The sequence below is a fragment of the Bos javanicus genome, chromosome 29, assembly GCF_032452875.1.
Source record: "Bos javanicus breed banteng chromosome 29, ARS-OSU_banteng_1.0, whole genome shotgun sequence".
NCBI lineage: Eukaryota > Metazoa > Chordata > Mammalia > Artiodactyla > Bovidae > Bos > Bos javanicus.
In genome coordinates this window covers 26,056,723-26,078,624 of record NC_083896.1, presented here as the reverse complement: position 1 = coordinate 26,078,624, position 21,902 = coordinate 26,056,723, and the positions used below count along the sequence as shown (strand labels likewise).

The window sequence follows — 21,902 nt, the reverse complement described above, 5'->3', positions numbered from 1 at the left end:
CAGTCCCAAGGCAGTGGTTGTTAGAAGTGACAGCAGAAGCATGATCCATGAAAGAAAAAAAAAATTGCTACATTATACTTTATTAAATTGAAAATCTTTGCTGTATGAAAGAGACTTAAGAAATTGGAAGGTAAGCTACAGATGGGGAAAATATATTTACAAATCACATATCTGACCAAGGACTTACTTATGTCTAGCATGTGTAGTATGGAGAAGGCAATGGCACCCCACTCCAGTACTCTTGCCTGGAAAATCCCATGGATGGAGGAGCCTGGTAGGCTGCAGTCCATGGGGTCACACAGAATTGGACACGACTGAGCGACTACCTTTTCACTTTTCACTTTCATGCACTGGAGAAGGAAATGGCAACCCACTCTAGTGTTCTTGCCTGGAGAATCCCAGGGACGGGGGAGCCTGGTGGGCTGCCGTCAATGGGGTCGCACAGAGTCAGACACGACTGAAGCGACTTAGCAGCAGCAGCAGCAGCAGCATGTGTAGTATAAGGAACTCTGAAAACTTAGCAGTGAGAAAATAACCCAATTAAAAAATGAGTAAAAAGACAGTTCACCCAAGAAGATACACAGATAGCAGATAGCACATGAAATGACACTCAGCCCCCATTAGCCATCAGGGATATGCATCTCTTACACTGACAAGAGAGAGTCAGTGCCAGAGGATGCAGAGCAAGTGGAACGCTCATAATTTGCTAATGGCAATGCAAAGTGGTCCAGCCACCCTGGAAAACGATTTGGCAACTCCTTATAAATTTAACATCTACTTACCAGATGGTCAAGCAAATTTCACTGTTAGAGAAGCAAAACATACGTTCACACAAAATGTATGTTTATAGCAGCTCCATTTATAATTGCCAGAAGCTGGAAACAACCCAGGTGGGTTGTTTAAATGGATAAACTGTGATACATTCATGTAATGGAATACTATATAGCAAGAAAGGAACTATTACTAACATACAGTAACTTGGATGAGTCTCAGCATTATGCTGAGTGCCAGAAGCCAGTCTTAGAAGATTATATTCTGCATTATTCCATTGTTTGACAGTCTGGGAAAGAAAAAAATAAGTAATGAAGAACATATCCGTGGTTGCCAGGAGCTGAGGTAGTTGAGTTAGAGATGTGGCTTAAAAGGAATATTCCAAGGGAGTCTTTTGAGGTGTTGAAACTGTTCTGGATCCTGATTTTGGTAGTGGTTACAAGACTCCACATGTGTTAAAATCCACAGAACTATACACCAAAAGGTCAATTTAACTGTAAGATAACTTAGAACAAAAGTACTGATCCCTTATGAGTAACCCTTTGAGGGATTATGAACTTCTTTCAGTAAACCTATCATTTCTTGAATCTTTTTTGGAACTCCTGGAGAATTGATGTGAGCACATTTCACGTATCTTCAATTTTCTATTCTTGATGTGTATTCATCCTTTCAGAGTTGTTTTTAAACAATGAGAAGTTGTTCAGAGACAGGTCTGGTGAATAAGGTGGATAAAGGTCTGGTAACAACTTTATGGTATCTTTACCATAGATGGGATTAGAAAATAACAAGCCAGTTTGGATTTCTAGGCATGATTTGCTAGATATTTGATGTGAACCTCTCCCTTAAATGCAACTAAACATGCTGGATACAGTAGAAAATCTTTTTAAGTATTTTATATTGTATGCTACTGCTGCTGCTGCTAAGTCACGTCAGTTGTGTCCGACTATGTTCGACCTCATAGACAGCAGCCCACCAGGCTCCTCCATCCCTGGGATTCTCCAGGCAAGAACACTGGAGTGGGCTGCCATTTCCTTCTCCAATGCATTTAAGTGGAAAGTGAAAGCCGCTCAGTCGTGTCCGACTCCTATTGTAAATTTTAAAAAAGATCCCTTTGGGTTTTCTGTGTATATGATCATATTGTCTGTATATAAAGGTGAATTTGCTTCTTTTCTAATCTCTATGCATTTTTTCTTTCCTTTACTCTTATTCTGTCCAGGACCTCATTACATTGTTGATTACAAGTGGTGATAATGGGCATTCTTGTTTTGTCTCAGTCTTTACAGTTAAAGCATTCATTCTTTTACTGTTAAGTGTGTGGTAGCTATAGATTTTTAAAAAATAATTTACTTATTTTTGGCTGTTCTAGGTCTTTGTTGCTGTGTGGGCTTTTCTCTAGTTGCGGGGGGCAGGGAACGACTCTGTTGCAGTGCATGGGCTTCTTGTTACGGTGACTCCTCTTGTGTTTAGGCTTCGGTAGTTGGGGTGCATGGGCTCAGGAGTTGTGGTTCTTGGACTCTAGAGCACAGGTTCAATAGCTGTGGTGCATGGGCTTAGCTGCTGGCAGCATGTGGGATCTTCCCAGTCCAGGGCTCATACCCTTGTCTCCTGCATTGACATGTGGATTCTTTACCATTGAGCTACCAGGGAAGCCCTGTAGATTTCTTATAAATGATCTTTATCAGGTTGAGGAAGTCCCCTTCTTTCCCTAGTGTCCAAAGAGTGTCATGCATGGGTGTTGAATTCTGTCAAATGCTTTTGTTCTGCTGAATTGAATATATTTATTTTGTGAAGATGATGGATTGTACTGATTCCTTTTGAAATGTTTAAGCTTGGTTGTAATGTATATTACCCTTTTTATATTTGAATCACTGAATACAATTTTGCTGACATTTCATTGGGATCTTTACATGTGTGTTCATGAAGGGTATTAAGTCTGTAGTTTTGTTACTGCGAATGTCTGTTGGTTTTATTTTGGGGATCATGCTGCTTCCTAAAATGAGCTAGGAAGCAATTACTCTGTATTCTGAAGGAGCTGGTATCGTTTCTTCCCTGAATGTTTTCATAGTGTTTGCCGGTTAAAAGTTATGTGGGCCTGGAGTTGTTTTGCTTTTGTTTGATGGGAAGTTTTTGTTTGTTTAATATTTTTATTTATTTACTTGACCACACCAGGTCTTCACTGTGGGGTGTGAACTCCGGTGTGGGATGTGGGGTCTAGTTCCGTGACCAGGGATCAGACCTGGGCCCCCTGCATTGGGAGCACAGTCTTAGCCACTGGACTATGAGGAAGTCCCTATTGGGAAGTTTTAAAATTATGAACTCAATTTCCTTAATAGATAGAGTGCTACTCATTTCTTTTTAATTCCATTTTGATAACTTGTGTGTTCCAAGAAAATGTTTTGCATTTCATCTAGGTCATTGAATTTAATGGCATAAACATGATCACAGAAGTCCCTTATTATCCTTTTAGTGTTTCCAGAATCTTGTAATAGTGTCCTCTTTTTTAAACCTGCTATATGTCATTGACATCTTTATTTTTGATCAGTCTGGAGGTTTATCAATTTTATTGATTTATTATTTCCAAAGAACCAGCTATTTAAAGAAAAACTACACTCTGTTTTTGTTTTTAGTAATTTTTATTTATTTTGGTTGCCCTGAGTCTTCATTGCTTTGGCGGGCTTCTGAATTTCAGCAGTCACGGGCTACTCTTCGTTGCGATGTGTGGGCTTCTCATTGCAGTGGCTTCTCTTGTTGCGGAACACAGGCTCTAGGCACGGGGGCTTTAGTAGCTGTGGCTCGTGGGCTCAGTAGTTGTGTCACATGGGCCCAGCTGCCCTATGGCCCATGTAATCTCACGACCAGGGATGGAACCACGGGCAGATTCCCATCTGCTGCACCACCAGGGAAGGCCCAAGAACAGCTGTTGGTTTCAGTGGTTCTGCATTTGTTTTCTTTTTTATATTTCGTGGATTTCCATATCTTTATTGTTTCATTCATTCTATTTTGGGTTTACTTTCCTTCTCTAGGTTCTTAAGGCAAAAGCTTAGGTCATTTATATTAGTTCCTTCTTTTTTCCCATTTAGCCACTCAGTCGTGTCCAACTCTTTGCAACCCCGTGGACTACAGTACGCCAGGCCTCCCTGTCCATCACCAACTCCCGAAGTTTACTCAAACTCATGTTCATTGAGTTGGTGATGCCATCCAACCATCTCATCCTCTGTCGTCCCCTTCTCCTCCCGCCTTCAATCTTTCCCAGCATCAGGGTCTTTACCAATGAGTCAGTCCTTCATATCAGGTGGCTAAAGTATTGAAGTTTAAGCTTCAGCATCAGTCCTTCCAATGAATATTCAGGACTGATTTCCTTTAGGATGGACTGGTTTGATCTCCTTGCCATCCAAGGGACTCTCAAGAGTCTTTTTCTGATTATAAGCGTTTAAAGCTAAAAATTCACTGTATTTACAACTGTGTTGTTTAGTTTCCAAATATTTGAGAATATTCTACATATCCTTTCGTTATTGATTTTTAATCTAATTCCAGCTATGGCCAGAGAACATACTCTGTATGAATTCAACCCATATAAGTTTGTTGAGACTTGTTTTATGGCCCAGAATATTATCTGTCTTGATGAATATTCCATGTGTACTTGGAACACATATCTATTTTGTTGTTGGGTGGGATTTTATGAAAATGTCAGTTAGATCCAGTTGGTGGATAGTGTTAAGTCTTCTTGGTGGTGCAGTGGTAAAGAATTTGCCTGCCAGTGCAGGAGACAGGGTAGACGCGAGTTTGATCCCTGGGTCGGGAAGATCCTCTGGAGAAGGAAATGGCAACCCACTCCAGTATTCTTACCTGGAGAATCCTGTGGACAGAGGAGCCTGGCGGGCTACAGTCCATGGGGTCGCAAAGAGTCGGACACGACTGAGCGATTGAGCACGCACACGTGCATCTGTTTCTGATTTCTCTGTTTTTCTAGTAGCTGAAAGAAGTATTAAAATACTCGACTATAATAATGAATCTTCCTGTTTTTCTTTTTTGCTTTATGAATTTTGAAGTTCCTTTTGGGTACATGTGTATTTAAGGATGTTGTATCTTGATAAATTGCCTTCTTTAATATTTTGAGATGTCTCTCCTTATCTCTGGTAATATTTCTTGTGTTGATGTCTACTTTGTCTTATATTAATATAACCATTGAATTCCTTATGCTTATTTTTTTTTTCATGGCATATCTCTTTCTATCCTTTACCTTTAACCTATGTATATTTTTGTATTTAATGTGAGTTTCCTGTAGATGACATGTAGTTTTCTAGGTGTTTGCTTTTTAAAAAATCCAGTCTACCAAACTGTCTTTCATTTGGTTTTCTTTAGACCATTAGTATTTAACGTGATTATAAATATAGTTTAGTATAAATATATTACCGTATATGTTTTATTCCTTCTCTGTTCTTTGTTCATTTTCCCTCTACTTTTCCTGTAGTTTGAAAAATACTGAGTATGTTTTAAGTATTTTATTTCTGCTATTGGCTTATTGCAAGACTTGATTTATTTAGAAGTTGCTCTTGGGTTTACTTATAACTGTTTATCTGCAAATACTGTTTTAAGAATCTCCTGTAACAATATACTTCTGTTTTTTGTCATCAAGAAATTAAAAAAACGTGACAAAATCTGTTATGTTGACCCACATAATTATACATATTAACCATGTAGTTCTGTCACTCTCTATTTCTTTGTATTGATTCAGATTTCTATCTGGTATTATTTTTCTTTAGCCTGAAAAACATCCTTTATTATTTCTTGTAAGATAGTGTCTGTTGGCAGTTTTCTAAGCTTTGATTTGTTTGAAAAAAGTGTTTCTTTCATTCCTATTTTTCAAGAATATTTTTGTTAGTGTTTGCAGGTTAAGTTTTTTCTTTTAGATTTTTAAAACTGTTTTGCTTTTGTCTTCTGGCTGGTACTTACTGATAAGAAGTCTGAGTTCATTCTTATCTTTGTTTTTTTGAACATAATGTGTCTTTTTCCTTGGACCGCTATCTTTATCATTGGTTTTGAGTAGTTTGATTTTTATATGCCTTGGTGTAATATGAGCTTGGTGCCGCTTGGGTTTGTTGAGCTTGTAGGAGCTGTGGGTTTATAATTTTCACCAAATTTGGAAGATTTTTGGCTATTTTTTAGTCAAATTATTTAAAAGTATTTCCTTTTCCTCTTCTGGGATTTCATTTATACATTGGGATGTAGCCTTAGGGTGTATTTGCCATGACTTCCTGAAGCAGACGTGACCTTCCTGCTGTCAAGAGCCATGACCCTCGACCTATTACAAGTAACAGAATACTTTAGTGTCTTTTGCAGATGGCCTTTGTTTTATGGCAGAACTATTTGGTTGGTGTAAATGTTATTGCGGTTTCAGACCATGAATGTTATATCATTATAACTAGGTTCAAGCACATCTTTATTAATAGGAACTATTACAATCAGCATGTTTTTGTCAACGAGAATAAGTGTGTGTATTCCTGTAGTGTAAAAATCTGTGCTTTGCAATTCAACACTCTTGAAAAGCATTTTCTGTCTCTTGTTGGTTTTGGAAGGATTTTCCCTGCAAAAAGTTGTCGAGATGCTTGAAGAAGTGATAGTCATTTGGTGAAAGGTCAGGTGACAATGAGGGCTTCCCTGGTGGCTCAGATGGTAAAGAATCTGCCTGCAATGCAGGAGATCCAGGTTCGGTCCCTGGTTTGGGAAGATCCCCTGGAGAAGAGAGTGGCTACCCATTCTAGTATTCTTGCCTAGAGAATTCCATGGACAGAGGAGCCTGCTGGGCTAGAGTCCATGGAGTTGCAAAGAGTCAGACACAACTGAGCAACTGACACTTTCACTTCAGGTGAGTATGGTGGATGAGGCAAAAGTTTGTAGCCCACTTTGTTCAACTTTTGAAGTGTTGGTTGTGCGATGTGTGGTCGGGCATTGTCATGGAGAAGAATTGGGCCCTTCGTGTTGACCAGTGCCAGCTGCAGAGATTGCAGCTTTCTGTTCATCTTATCGATTTGCTGAGCATACTTCTCCGATGTAATGGTTTCACTGGGATTCAGAAAGCTGTAGTGGATCAGACTGGCAGCAGACCACCAGACTGACCATGACCTTTTATTTTGGTGTAAGTTTGGCTTTGGAAAGTGCTTTGGAACTTTTTTTCAGTCCAGCCACTGAGCTGATTGTTACCCGGGGTTGTATGGAATCCACTTTTTGTCGCACATCACAATCACAATCAATAAATGGTTTGTTGTTGTTGTGTAGAATAAGAGAAGATGACACCTCAAAACGATATTTTTGGTTTGCAGTCAGCTCATGAAGCACCCACTTACTGAGCTGTTTCAGCTTTCCAGTTTGCTTCAAATGCTGAATGACCATAGAATGGTTGATGTTGGGTTCTTCGGCACTTTCAGTAGCTGTAAGAGGATCAGCTTGATGATGGCTCTCCGCTGGTCGTTGTCAACTTCTGACGGCTGCCACTGTGCTCTTCATCTTCGAGGCTCTCGTCTCCTTTGCAAAACTTCTTGAAGCACCACTGCACATACTGTTCATTAGCAGTTTCTGAGCCAAGTGCGCTGTTGATGTTGCGAGTTGTCTCTGCTGCTTTGTGATCCATTTTGAACTTGAATTAAAAAATCACTGGAATTTAGTTTTTGTCTAACATCATTTCCACAGTCTAAGATAAATATAAACAGTAGGTAATAAGTCATTAGCAAAAATACATAGTGAGAAGTATGCATTAAAGTGATATATAAGATAACCACATTTATTTAAGAATGTATTCCAGTGTTGAATGGCAGAGTTCAACAGTGCAAAACCTCAATTACTTTTGCACCAACCTAATACATAGTTTGGACTTTTCTAATAGTAAGCATCTAATCCTAGTGAATAGAATTAAAATGAAAATTTTCTGTAGGATGTACCTCTAAGAATGAAAAAAAATCATTTAATTGATGGATATTGTTGATAGTACCAAATGCTTTATGATGTAGTTGAATGTGACATTGATTCTTTTACCGTGCATTGTCAAATTACTCTTACTCTTCAGTGCAGGAATCACAGCCATGGCCCCTACCCTCCAGGATTTGGTCGACATGGAGTCTGTGCACATGAAAACAAAGAACTTGCCAAGGCGAGAGAGGCTCTTCCTCTTATAGAGGATTCTAGTAACTGTGACATTGTAAAAGCTACTCAGTAAGTCTTCCTAATGCTTTGTTTTATCCTTCATTTCTGTTGAGTTGTAATAACCTATGTGCAGTCCGTGGCACTCCTGTGCACACCTTCTCCCTTCATACTCCAGTGATAGTATGTATGCTTGTCAGACCAGCATCAGAACAGCTGATACAGTGCAGCTTAGTTTTTTATTAATGGTCTCTTCCATTAGATTGTGAACTTCTGAGCAAAAGCATGTCTTTTTCATCTTTGTAAGCCCAGTGCTTTTGCACAGTTTGTCTTGTATTAGGTGCTCAGTAAATGTTCATTGAGTGAGCAGATGGTTTTAAATGACACTCATGCTAGACTCTGAATTTGAAACACACAATCTTAGGCTTTTAAAATGTACTACAACCTAAATATGAAGATGAGATAGAAGAATATAACTCACACATTAATGAGTATTTTAAACATTTATTGATTACTTTCTGTGTAGCTGTTATCTTGGGTGCACTAGAAGAAAGTCAGCAAAATAGAAACAGGTTTTCTGACCACTTGAAACTATAGTCGGTTGTTTTGCTTTCACTGAAAATGAAATATGTTTCGAGTTTCTCCTTAAGATTTCCACCTGTGGGTATTTGCATAAAATCATTTCCAACATTATCACCCTCATGGATCTCACTGATTGTTAACATCTACCACATCTCTTGCCATTGAATATGTTTTGAAATATTTTACTTGTCAGATTATGTTAATTAGTAGGCCACTTTATTAGTAATCAAATATTAGCCTGCCTGTCAGAGCTTCTAATCTGCATGAAAGAAACTGATGTTACTGCACAAACTTGATATATATCATTTCTGTCAAAAGTGAAGATGTTTGGTGATTAGTTAACCTGTTTGGCTTTAATGTAGACTAACATATTGCTTATATTTGTTAAAGAGTGATTGACAATTATTTGAATATTATAATTACTAATTTACATTAACTCTGGAGGCCCTGGGAACCACTACTTTGAGTTCAGTTCAGTCGCTAAGTTGTGTCCGACTCTTTGCGACCCCATGAATCGCTGCATGCCAGGCCTCCCTGTCCATCACCAACTCCCAGAGTTCACTCAGACTCACGTCCATTGAGTTGGTGATGCCATCCAGCCATCTCATCCTCTGTCATCCCCTTCTCCTGCCCCCAATCCCTCCCAGCATGGTTTAGTAGGACTTAATAGTTTCTATTGAAAAGAAATAGAGCTAATGAATGATTTTGAAAATTATTTTAGCATTAAAAAGAGATAAATTCTCTCCTACTTATCATTCTGATAGTTAAATAACTGTCTTAAATATCCCTTCAATCTTTCCCTCCTTTTCCATTCCTTTTACCTGAGGCTCCCTTTGCTGATCACCTGTCTCTAATACAAGAGCCTCTAAACTGGTCTCTCAGTCTTCACCTAAAATTAGCTTCCATACTGCACCAATGTGATCTTTCTTACAGCCCAAAGCCTGAGTGCTTTCTTCTTTAAAACCTGCGCTGGCTTCCCCTTGAGCCGTAAAGACTAAATTTCAAAGCGTGGCAGAGAAGGATCATGCAGGCTTTGCCTGCCTCTCCTAGCCTCATCTCCTGCCATTGCCTTTCTTATGCTTTATGCTTTTGCGGTGCTAAATTGCTTATTATTTCTCCAGGTATCCGTGTAGTTTCATATCTCTGGTTTTCATACATGCTATTCCCTCTGCCTGAAATGTCTTCCCTTCGTAGCTTGTATATCGTGTTCCATCTACTTCAGGAAGGGCTAATCATTCCTTCCTTTTCTGTACCTACACCGTGTCCATGTTTTATTGTTGAATTTACCCTGTTCCAGTTTGCTTTTAGTCTCGCTCCCTTATTGTGAGATCATTGGTTGGGCTTTGTTTGATTTGGGGATACGATTATTGTCCCGAATCAGCACCATGCATTCCTGATGCGTAGTGGAAGATCCAGTGAAACTTATTGAAAGAGGGAAACTGTGAATGTTAAAAATTTATTTCAGAAAATCAGGTAAGTCCAAATAGATTCATCTATCTCATCAGCTAGTAGCCAAGTTTACTTCTGTTGTTTGGCTTTACATTCCATCCACTTTGTGAATACCTTTGCTAATTATTATATTTCTGCATTGACCAAAATACACACTGGATAAAGACATGGTAAAAGAAAGAAATCTTGACAGCTGAAATTATTTTAATAGTATCATTTATGCCTTTTATTTTCCATCTTATTGCAGATACGGAATTTTTGAACGATGTAAAGAGTTGGTAGAAGCAGGATATGATGTCAGGCAACCAGACAAAGAAAATGTGTCTCTTCTTCATTGGGCTGCCATTAATAACAGGCTGGATCTTGTAAAGTAAGATGGGATATATGTGTGTTAATTAAGTATGTGTTTTATAATTCTAAACCTTTCCTTCATTTGTCTTTTCTCTTTTCAAGTGCAAGTATGTATGTTGAGCCATCTCTAATCCTTTATTATAAATGAATGCTTGAACTTTGTACCATGCACAATGGTTATTATAGTATTGAAAAGGACCTCAGAGATCATCTGGACCAGGACTCACTGGCCTAAAAAGAAAAATTAAAAATGAAGTCACAGTTCAGGCAATGAATGTGAACATTTTTGGACATGGAACAACAGGCTGATTCAAAACTGGGAAAGAAGTACATCAAAGCTGTATATTGTCACTCTGCTTATTTAACTTACATGCAGAGTACATCATGCAAAAAGCTGGGCTGGATAAAGCACAAGCTGGAGTCAGCATTGCTGGTAGAAATATCAATAACCTCAGATATGCAGATGATACCACCCTTATGGCAGAAAGCGAAGAGGAACTGAAGAGCCTCTTGATGAAGGTGAAAGAGGAGAGTGAAAAAGCTGACTTAAAACTCAACATTCAAAAAACTAAGATCGTAGCATCTGTTTCCATCACTTCCTGGCAAATAGATGGGGAAACGATGGAAACAGTGACAGACTCTTTTTTCATAGGCTCCAAAATCACTGCGGATGGTGACTGCAACCTTGAAAGTTTTAAAAGACACTTGCTCCTTGGAAGAAAAGCTATGACAAACCTAGACAGTGTATTAAAAAGTAGAGACATTACTTGGCCGACAAAGGTCTGTATAGTCCAAGCTGTGTTTTTTGTAGTAGTCATGTATGAATGTGAGAGTTGGATCATAAAGAAGGCTGAGCGCCCAAGAACTGATGCTTTTGAACTGTGGTGCTGGAGAAGACTCTTGAGAGTCCCTTGGAGTGCAAGGAGATCCAACCAGTCCATTTTTAAGGAAATCAACCCTGAATATTCATTGGAAGGACTGGTGCTGAAGCTGAAACTCCAATACTTTGGCCACCTGATGTGAAGAACTGACTCAGTGGAAAAGACCCTGATGCTGGTTAAGATTGAAGGCAGGAGGAGAACGGGATGACAGAGGATGAGATGGTTGGATGGTATCACTGACTCAATGGACATGAGTTTGAATAAGCTCCAGGAGCTGGTGAAGGACAAGGAAACCTGGTGTGCTGCAGTCCATGGGGTCACACAGAGTAGGACATGATTGAGTGACAGCATAACAACATGTTTTTCACAATAGAACAGATAGTTTCACCAAGTTTAAAAGAATCACTGAAATTGTTACATTGTAATAATGCTAGGAGGAATGGATGGGTAGGGGAATAATTTAACAGCAAAATTAAATATGGAATACATTTTAGATTAGGCATGTATTAGATTGTATAAAATTATTCCCCTACATAAAGCACTACTGTGGGTTTTTTTTTAATATCTTAGCATGTAAAATGTGTATGTATACATGAATGTGTATATGTTTTGTATTATACACATTTAAAATCCTGTGGTTTAGGAAAGTAAAAATATACTGAAGGTTAGAATAAGGAGATATACTCACAGCCATACTCCTTTTCTGTGGAAATAAACTGGTGTATTGTTTAGATAATGTATATGAAGCACAACTTTGAAATAATGAGACTAATTCCTGTAAGCCACAGAAGAAAATAAGTCTCTTTACCTTATAGTTTCACTTTATACAATGTATCCCATCAATACCTCCAAAATAGAGAGTGAAATGCTCAAAATGTCTAACTTTTCTGGAAGAATTTTGAGTTATTTTTTTGCTACCTACTTTTAGCATCATTATTTCTACATAGTAACTCTAACTTTAAGCTGTTAGTTGTGACATGGTTTCACCTTTCTTCTTGCAAGTTAAGTAGAACATCTGTAATAGAAACCTTTTAAATATAAACCATTTCAAGAGTTTTGTGGTTAGAATAAGCAGAGAGTAGTTATTATGTGTTCAGTGTATAGTTGTAAAGGAATACTCATGACAGCAGGAGTAATCACTTACATGATGAGAATATTTCACCAGGGATCTGTTTGATGCTTTTATGTGAATCTTTCCGACTTCTGCAGATCTGAGTGTTTTAGAGAGGGGCATTATTATAATTTCTGTTTTCGAATACTTTTATTACTAAGAAAAATGGATATTTTCTTTCTTAGTATGAATTTTAAATTTTAAACCTTATTTTCACTTATGTCTGCTCTTAACAGGTTTTATATTTCAAAAGGCGCTGTGGTAGATCAGTTGGGTGGTGATTTAAATTCAACTCCTCTTCACTGGGCCATCAGGTAAAGGTTTCTTTAAATACTGAAATTGCTGTTCAGAATCAAAACTGACATATGTATTTTCTGAACATTAAAGACCAGCACTTTGCAATAGAATTTTCTGTGAAGATGGAAGTGTTTGTGCTGTCCAGTAAAGGAGCACCACTAGCCACATGTGAAATGTAAAGTGTGGCTAATGCCACTAAGGAATTGGGTTTTTAATTTTAGTAAATTTTAGCTAATTTGCATTTAAATAACTATATATGTCTAGTAGTTCATATTGGAATTGCAGTTACAGACCACTTGAAAGACTTTCTTTTGTTTTTACCCCTTCATTGAAAAAAAAAATACAGTTTTAAAGAGTTTCCATAGATGATGTTTTTGTGTTTAATTGAGGCCCAAACTAAATCAAAGTAAATATTTTTAATATTTGATCACATGGACAAATGTGGTAGTTTAGTGAGTGTAAACTCCATCAGTTCTTTTCCCTGGTATGTACTGGCATCTGAAGCTGAAGTTAGTAAGTGTCTATTTGGATACTTAGCAACTTCTTCATCTTTCATTTTAACTCCATGCTCTCTGATCAGTGAAATTGATAGGAACCTGAAAGTGAAGTGGATAATTGTTCATTTAAGGCAAGAAGTTGAATCTTTGCTCTGGAGTCGAGAATTTTGAAGAATCTGGGGTTAGCTCATTCCCTTAAGCTACAGTGCTTTACATAGAAATGAGCTGTATTCAAAGAGAAATATGTAGTTCCTAAGAACAGTATTATCACCTGTGATCTGGGAATTGTTACCCTTCATTCAGCATACCTGTTTCATGATTGTTTTTTGTTTTTAAAATAACAATGGCAAAGTCCAAGTGATTTTTAATTTCCATTTTTATTGTTAGTTATGTAAAATTATTTATACATGGTAGTAGTCTTACACATAAGATTTAAGGTAGATTGGGAGGTTATTATTAATAAGCTTATTACCTGCACTTAAGAAGAACTGTCCAGATAGTTCTGAGTTTCGAATGTCTACGTAAAAGATATTTAGAGAAGCTCCAGTGTTTTAAAAATCTGTGCACTGTTAAGAAATACTCTTTATATCTAACCACAGTCCCTCATGTCTTAGAAATATTAGTTTCTCCCTGAATTTTTCTCTTTTGCACTATAGAGTACAGTATAATTTTTGTTCTCTCTTTTTCCAGACAAGGTCATTTACCTATGGTCATATTATTACTGCAGTATGGTGCAGACCCCGCTCTCATTGATGGAGAGGGATTCTGCGGCATCCACCTGGCAGTGTTATTTCAGCACATGCCCATTATAGCATATCTCATCTCTAAAGGACAGGTATGTTTTGGGATGTATTTTGTATTGCAGCTGTTGTAAATCTGAAAGGACTCAGAGGATCGTTAGTAATAGTCCTCATTTTTAAGGTATAAAAATCATTTTTACAGATACCTGAATGTTCAAATACTAGCCTCAGTAAGTCTAGCTATTGAATACTTCTTTTCCAGCTTCATTGGAGCAAAAAGGATAGGTCATTTAGCTCAGTAACATATAATAGTTGTTTCTGAAACTTGTAAGCTTATAATAGTTTTTCTTGTAATCCCAGTAATTTGCAGAGTTTTTCAAAAACATGACTTTAAAGCCTGTATTTTTCTTTTGGTTGAATGTGGAAATGGTAGTCAGATCACTAAATTAACCCATCATTTGCTTTCATTATTTGAGTCCAAGTGGAGACCAGTTTGAATGTGTGTTTCTTATTGTTCCCTGAAGTAATCCCATGAAAAATGACTTGCCTTAAGAGACATTCATTTGTGGCACTGGTTAAATTATGGGTTGTTGGCAGTGGGAGTTTCACTGTCAGTTCTGCTTGCCTGGGATATGCTTTCTGATAACAACTAGTTTAGATATCAGTAGTTTCGTGTAGCAGGCATGGAAACATGTTTGCACAAATGCTGTTGGAATGACAGTATTCTCTTTAAATAAGCACTTTCTGTTAGACTTAGCAATTCAAGTAGAATAATTATAACCTCTTGGTTCTCATTTTGGAAACTATATGAAGAGTCATCTTTTCTACTTCACTTTGGGTTTCTTCCTCCAAGGCCTGTAAGAATATTCAGTCACTGACTTTTTTGGGGGTTGGGGGCCCTTGGTTGAGGTATTATATACCTCAACTCTGGACCCATTTTTTTTTTAAGTGGACCGTATCTTCTTGGACTATGATTTCCTTTTTATTTCCTGTATTCTCAAAAATAGAAAAGAATTTTTCATGTTTTACTCTTTGAAACATAGTAAATCCAAAAATACAATATACTTTGTATTCTTGCTTCAGAAGGTAGAGTTCACTCTTACTGAAAGTGTTTAAGTAGAGACTGGATGATTTTGTCCAAGAGGTGATAGTTTGAATTAATGTGTCAGTTAAAGTCTAAACTAGATAACTTCTAAGGTCTCTACTGTCTCATATTTGATGGTGATTATCAACATTTTTCTGTCCCTTAGTCTTCTTCCATTCACAACATACAACACTTGAAATCATATATTCAGATTTTTCCCTTTAAAAATATTTTGTAGCAATCAGTGGATTTTTACCCTATTGATGTAAAACAGAACAGTATTTTATTCAAGTGATATTTGAACACTTGTAGACACACTGGTGGTGTTGAATGTATTAAAGGGATACTTCTACTAAGAGAGAAAACAGTAACTTACCTGTGTTTACAGTTAGGCTGATCAACTCTTCTTTTTTAACAGAGTGTGAATACGATAGATGTAAATGGGCAGACACCACTCATGTTATCAGCTAACAAAGTACTTGGGTAAGTAAGTTTAATTGAATTGCCTTATTCTGACTCTTGATTCCAGCAATTTAAGTATCTTATTCTATGTGAGGTGACAAAACATTCTGAAGAAAGTAAGATTTTCCGTCTTGTGACTGTGACATGCTCTTTTAATGTAGTTGTAGTTAGAAAAGCAGCATTGAAATAAGTTTTCTCTTTTCTGATAGCTTTGGGGAAAAATTTGAAAGCTACTAATAAGAAAAGAATTTCCTTACAGAACACCTGGAGATTCCAGAGCATATACTTATTAACAGAATTTGCATTTCTTAGTTTACGTTTCTCGAGAATGGCTACAGGTTTAAATGCTCCCATAATTTGAAATCCATATGATAAATATGCAGTTCAAAAAACAATAAGTTTGAGGGTTCTCTGATATTGTTGACAACTCTGAAAATATTAATTGCAGTTGATGAAAATTGCACTTAAGAAAATAGCACGTTTGTTATGTTCATGTCAGTTACTTACGTATTTAAGTTTTTGTGTGTTTTATCATTACTGCTTGTGACTATTGGTCACCACGTTGTCCAACTTCTGTTATTCTTCTGTTCAAATCCGTGCTACGCTTGGTCCTTTGTCAGTTTTGTTTCCAGTGTTGTACTTAGTTTCTGAGTCTGCTTTTACTCAGGATGTTGCTCCTAGGAACTGAGTTAGTTCTGATGCTATTTCCTTTTAGTTCCTAGAGTGATAGGGCTCAAATTTGGGGTAGAATTTTGTCAAAAAGCATTTTGTCATCTTTGCTAGTAACTCTCAGGTCATGTATAATGTTTAAAAATCTTGAATAGAATGAGTAAAATAGATTATTATTTTATTAAAGGAATCTTTTGAGTAGTCATGAATGAAGTAAAGGTCTTGAAGATGAAGTAAAAAATATTTCATTAAATTCTGCTTTCAAGTCCATAACTTTCTATGGTAAATAATTTAGGGCATTTTTATACCACTTTATGTAATAAGTGGTTGGAGGGAGAATGTGAAGTTAGCTTTTGGTTTATCTACATAGCATTTAACGTTGGCCAAAGTTAAAAAAAAAAAAAAAAAAACGTTAACCATTAAATCAGCAGCATGAAAATAAAAATTTGAAAAACAAAAGCAATTATTCCATTGTATTGATATTAAAATTACATTATGTAGCAGACAATTAATACATTTCTCTTGGGGCAGCAACTTGGGCCTCACCAGTATTAGCACCTAGAATAAAACTCTGCACAGAGAAGTTCTGCAGTTTTCAGAATACTTACTGATTGGTTCATTGATACATTATCAAACAGGTTCATTATTTACATTTACCCTTCAAATCATTCTAATAAATGATCCTTGGTGTTTTATTGTTTTGAGACAGGCCAGAACCAACTGGATTTCTTTTAAAGTTTAATCCTTCTCTCAATATAGTTGATAAAATACATCAAAACACTCCACTCCACTGGGCGGTTGCAGCAGGAAATGTTAATGCTGTTGATAAGCTCTTGGAAGCTGGTTCTAGCCTGGATGTCCGAAATATTAAGGTATGACCAGGTGTTTATCTCTCTTAGTTTATTATGTCTTCAGTTACCACAAGATACATAGAAACAATAATAGTTGGCTACCCTTGGAATAAATACATTGAATCTATGATTCTTGTGAGTTTGTAAAACTTGTTTAGCATTGGGACTTCCCTGGTGGCTCAGTGGCTAAGATTCCACACTCCCAATGCAGGGAGCCTGGGTTCAATCCCTGGTCAGGGAACTAGGCCCCACATACCCCAACTAAGAGTTCACATACCACAGCTATAAAAGATCCTGCATGTGCAACTAAAGATCACACGTGCCGCAACCAAGACTCAGCCAAATAAATAAATACTAAAAAAAAGCTTAGTACCTATGCTGTATTGAAAATGAAATTGAACTGTTTCTTTCTTTTTTAGGGAGAAACCCCTCTTGACATGGCCCTGCAGAACAAAAATCGGCTCATTATTCACATGCTAAAAACGGAGGCCAAAACTCGAGCCAACAAAAATTTCAGACTTTGGAGATGGCTGCAGAAATGCGAGGTATTTTCATACAGGGCCTATCCTGTGGGCTCTTTGTCCATTTGTTTTCGTGTTTGAAGTCATCAGGGAGAACCAAAGAGTTGGCCTACTGCTGCATTGTATCTGCCAATTGTATCTTTCCCATACATCCTGTAACCCAAAGTTGGAAATTTGGCACTTCTACTGGCAATTTATTGTTGGTTCTCAGCTAGATGGCTCAACAGCTCCATGTTACCTTTTGAATACCATAGCATACTTCACTTTTCACTTTCATGCATTGGAGAAGGAAATGGCAGCCCACTCCAGTGTTTTTGCCTGGAGAATCCCAGGGATGGCGGAGCCTGGTGGGCTGCCGTCTATGAGGTCGCTCAGAGTCGGACACGACTGAAGCGACTTAGCAGCAGCAGCATACTTCCACGTTTATTTCATGAGTGAATTGAAACACAAATAGTTTAGATTCTTAGAGACGCAAAAGGAAGAATCCTTGTTGCAAGGAATTTTATAGGGAGTTATTCTTAAAGAACTTGTTCCTATTAAAATTTTTTTCAAAGGGGAAATAATAGCATTCAAAACGTTTTCTTAGAATCAGGAGGAGTTAAACTTAAAAAATGACAATGTTGCAAGCTTCAGGCGTATGATGTCACTTCATAAAATTAAAAGCATCCAGAATTTTGAGAGATGAAACCCAACCTTTATTCTTTTTTTTTTTTAACTTGTCAGTTCTTCTGAGTGGTGGTCTTCTAAAGTTAAAAGTGAACAACAACAACAAAAAAGTGAATGGAATGATAGAAAAAATGAGAACGGTCAGCTTGCTCTTAGGTCCAGCAAAATCTAAGTTGTAATAGAGAATGTATTATTAAAATGGATATTGGATTGATTTTACTGTTTAACATCTTCACATACAATAGCGTTGTCTTCAGAATGTGTGGAATACCTTCGGATTCTAGATTAACAGGCATGAGATTTCTATGCAGAGGATCCCCACGAAATCTACACCAATTTTGCATTTAAGTATGGGAAGGGAGAAAAAAAGAAATAACAGTTACTTCTAGTCTCCTTTGCCATCTCCTCTGCTCCCTCCCCTGCTTTATTAGTAGAGTGTCCCAGGGTTTTGTCCTTGGGCCTCTATTCTATCTATTCATTCCCTTGGTAGTTTCCCTTCCATGGCTTTAAATGCTGTCTATATGTTGACAACACCCAAATGTATCTCTAGTTCAGACCTATCCAGTTACCTACTTGATTTATCCATTCACCATCCAAAAGGCATTGTCAGTATAACATCCAAAACTGAGCTCCTGATCTCTCCTACCCCTTGCTCCCAACTATTCTGTCCAGAGCTTCCCCATCTCAGCAGGTGGCAACTTACTCTCCAGTTACCTTTGCCTCTTTGTCATACTGTGTATCCAGTCCATCAGAAAAACATATTGGCTAGTTCTGCCCTCAGTGTATATCCGGCATCTGACCTTTCTCACCACTTTACCGTGACATTGGGTCCAGCAAAATGAATTCCTGCAGCTCTCTGACATTTTCCTGCCTCCACTCACCTCTAGTCTCTTCTCAATAGAGCAGTCAGATGAATCTTACAATGTAAGTCAAATCCTGTCATTTATCTGCTCAGAATCCTGTGATGTTTCCCTCTTTCTCCCAGAATAAAAGCCAAAAACCTTAGAACACACAAGTGTACTAAGTGAATATTAGAGTATAGAGAAAGCTTCCATTTAGCTTTCTCTATACTCTAAAATTCACTTAGTATGTTTGTCTGTCTTCCCCTGCTAGAATTTAGGCTTCGTGAGAGAAAGACTTTAAATTCATTGATGTGTTCCCAAGTGCCTAGAACAGTGCCTAGCATATGATGTACACTGGAATATTTGTTGAACAAGGGGAAAGTGTGGCTCATCCATGAGTGTTGTATCTGTGATTAAAATTGTGCGATTCACATTTAATTATTATTTCTGTTCTGAGATTATATTGCATGTAGATTCTAAGTTTACCTTTTAAAAAAACAACCCTAGACTTGCTCATTTTGTGTTATCATGCAAATTAGAATTGGAAGCATATTAAAGATTTCCTGTCATTTGAAATTGACTTCCCTGGTAGCTCAGAGATTAAAGCGTCTGCCCGCAATGTGGGAGACCTGGGTTCGATCCCTGGGTCTGGAAGATCCCCTAGAGAAGGAAATGGCAACCCACTCCAGTATTCTTGCCTGGAGAATCCCATGGATGGAAGAGTCTGGTGGGCTACAGTCCACAGTGTCGCAAAGAATCGGACAATCATTTGAAGTTAGCCATTCTCAGAATGTGGTTTAGAGGAGTAAAGATTGTAGAAGATAGAGCAGAATATAAAGGTCATGCATACTGGAGTTAAGGGACCACACTGCACAGATGTGGCGTCCGGCTTTAATACAGACAGCCACAGTGTTGCTTCCTTCTTTTAACTTTGTGGAATAAACTCATATTATTAGCATCCTGAGGATGTGTTTCAGACTTTGACCTCCATGTGACATATGACACTGAGAATCTACTCTTCTTGAAAGTCCCTTCCCTTGCTTGACTGGAACATTTCTTCTGGTTCTCATCCTGCCTTTCTGGTCATACCGGTCACACTGCCTTACTCACATTTTGGGACTTAGCTTTTTTCCCCTTGAGTGTTTCTGTTGGCCAAGCTTCTGCCCTATTCACCTGCACACAGTCCTCAGGATGCTTTTCATTCCTGTCTTTCCAGTCGGTGTACTGATTAAAGACTAAGTTTTGACCTGTATGGTAGATCTGCTTTTCTGACTGACCCTGGCTATCTCCTAGATGTCTGTAATTCCACATGCCCTAAATGAAAGTCATCTTTTCTGCAGACTTGTTCCTTCTGACCTTCTTTATAAGGGCATGGCACCATGCAGTGCCCAGATTGGAACTCTTGTACTTTCTTCGTTGAGTCTTGGGTATACTGATTTTTGTGTGGTCTTTTTGTCCTGCTTTATGCCTTCTGGCATATAATACTGTTTGAAAGAAATCATTTTTAAATGTCAGCTATCACTAACATGTTTCTAGAACATCAACATTTCTTGAAGTGGAATACAGCAAAACTAAACATGTTTAAGCAACATTTTATTAATGCAAGATTTAAAAGATTGCTTTCAAGATTTGTAATTTGTTAAAGTTCAGATTTATCTATCAGCAATTTTGAAGAAAAACTGTGTTGTGCTGTTATATTAACTTGCTATATATTTAGGAAATAGTTTTGCTTTTGAACAATTATTAGGTGCTTAGGAGGTAAAATCCATTAAGTTCTAAAATTCTGAATCTCTTAATAGGTCTTCCTGCTGCTGCTCCTTTCTGTGATTACCATGTGGGCTGTTGGATACATATTGGACTTCGATTCAGATTCTTGGCTTTTAAAAGGATTTCTTTTAATAATATTGTTTTTTCTGACGTCTTTGTTTCCAAGGTGTGTATTAGTTTTTGCAAAGCTGGTTATTGCCCTTCCAATTTGAGTACTCTTTTTTTACTGTTATTAGTTGGAGCCACAGATTTTTATTGAGCTATGAATGTTACTTATCACATAGAATGATCCTCAAGGTGGGAGGGCAGGGCTTTGGTGGTATATGATTTGACTGAAAGCAAATCGGTCAATCCAATAATTTAATTATATTGACAATTGGTAGAAAATAAATATCCTAGCTCACTTTTTTTCCCTGGGTCACTTTTTGAATTGTTAATGAATAATGGGAAGATTTTTGTAACTATTTTGCATCTTGAAGCATTTTTCCCATTTTTTGGAAATTGTTTTTTTTTCTATTCTAAATCTAAATTCATTTTAGGCTAGTTTTTAGCTCATAATGTTTTTTAGGTAAGAAACAACCTAAGTAAATCATAGGAAATTATAAAATAGTAACTGTGGTATAGTTCTATTTTTAATAATATATTCATACATTTTATATATATATACATATATACATTTTATATATTTACATATTTATATGTAATACACATAGGTATGTATATACATTGTATACAATGTATATACAATGTATGTATATACATTTTATATATTTACATTTATATATGTGTATATATTTACATATATACATCTGTATACATTATATATATATGTGTATATATACGTCTATATATATACACATACACACATGTATATATATGTAGTCGCTAGTTAAGAGTCAGATTGCCCGGGTTCAAGTCACGCTTTACCACATGACAGTCTGACCTTGAGCAAGTTGGTTTACCTTGTTGTGCCTCGATTTCTTCATCTCTAACATGAGGATGATGTTTATGACCTGCCTTGTGGTTAATACAAATGTAAAGGTTAAAACCATTACTGATGCCCAGTACTCAGTAGTCAGTACCCCAGCGCTGCTTTTCGTCTCCCTTTCCCAGCAGAGCGGCATGCAGTTTCTACATGAAGAATGGGTCCCGTCCTCGGATTACTGCCCCCGCTGTTCTTCGCTGCTCCTCAGCCCCACACCCAGTGCCCTCCCAGGCCTTCCCTGC

At 37.4% G+C, this 21,902-nt stretch overlaps 1 protein-coding gene across 3 annotated transcripts in view; it reads left to right on the top strand.

Moving 5' to 3' along the window:
- The window catches only part of ZDHHC13 (zinc finger DHHC-type palmitoyltransferase 13), a 51,152-nt gene that overhangs the window by 6,815 nt on the left and 22,435 nt on the right, over positions 1–21,902 (top strand). For 2 of the 3 annotated variants that reach the window (XM_061406224.1, XM_061406225.1), the window contains 8 exons: positions 7,832–7,977; positions 10,184–10,306; positions 12,516–12,593; positions 13,764–13,908; positions 15,316–15,380; positions 16,738–16,900; positions 17,299–17,424; positions 20,708–20,841. In XM_061406224.1, the coding sequence (XP_061262208.1) occupies positions 7,832–7,977; positions 10,184–10,306; positions 12,516–12,593; positions 13,764–13,908; positions 15,316–15,380; positions 16,738–16,900; positions 17,299–17,424; positions 20,708–20,841 (980 nt within the window). The remainder of the gene's footprint in view (positions 1–7,831; positions 7,978–10,183; positions 10,307–12,515; positions 12,594–13,763; positions 13,909–15,315; positions 15,381–16,737; positions 16,901–17,298; positions 17,425–20,707; positions 20,842–21,902) is intronic. The other variant, XM_061406226.1, reaches the window with a different exon arrangement.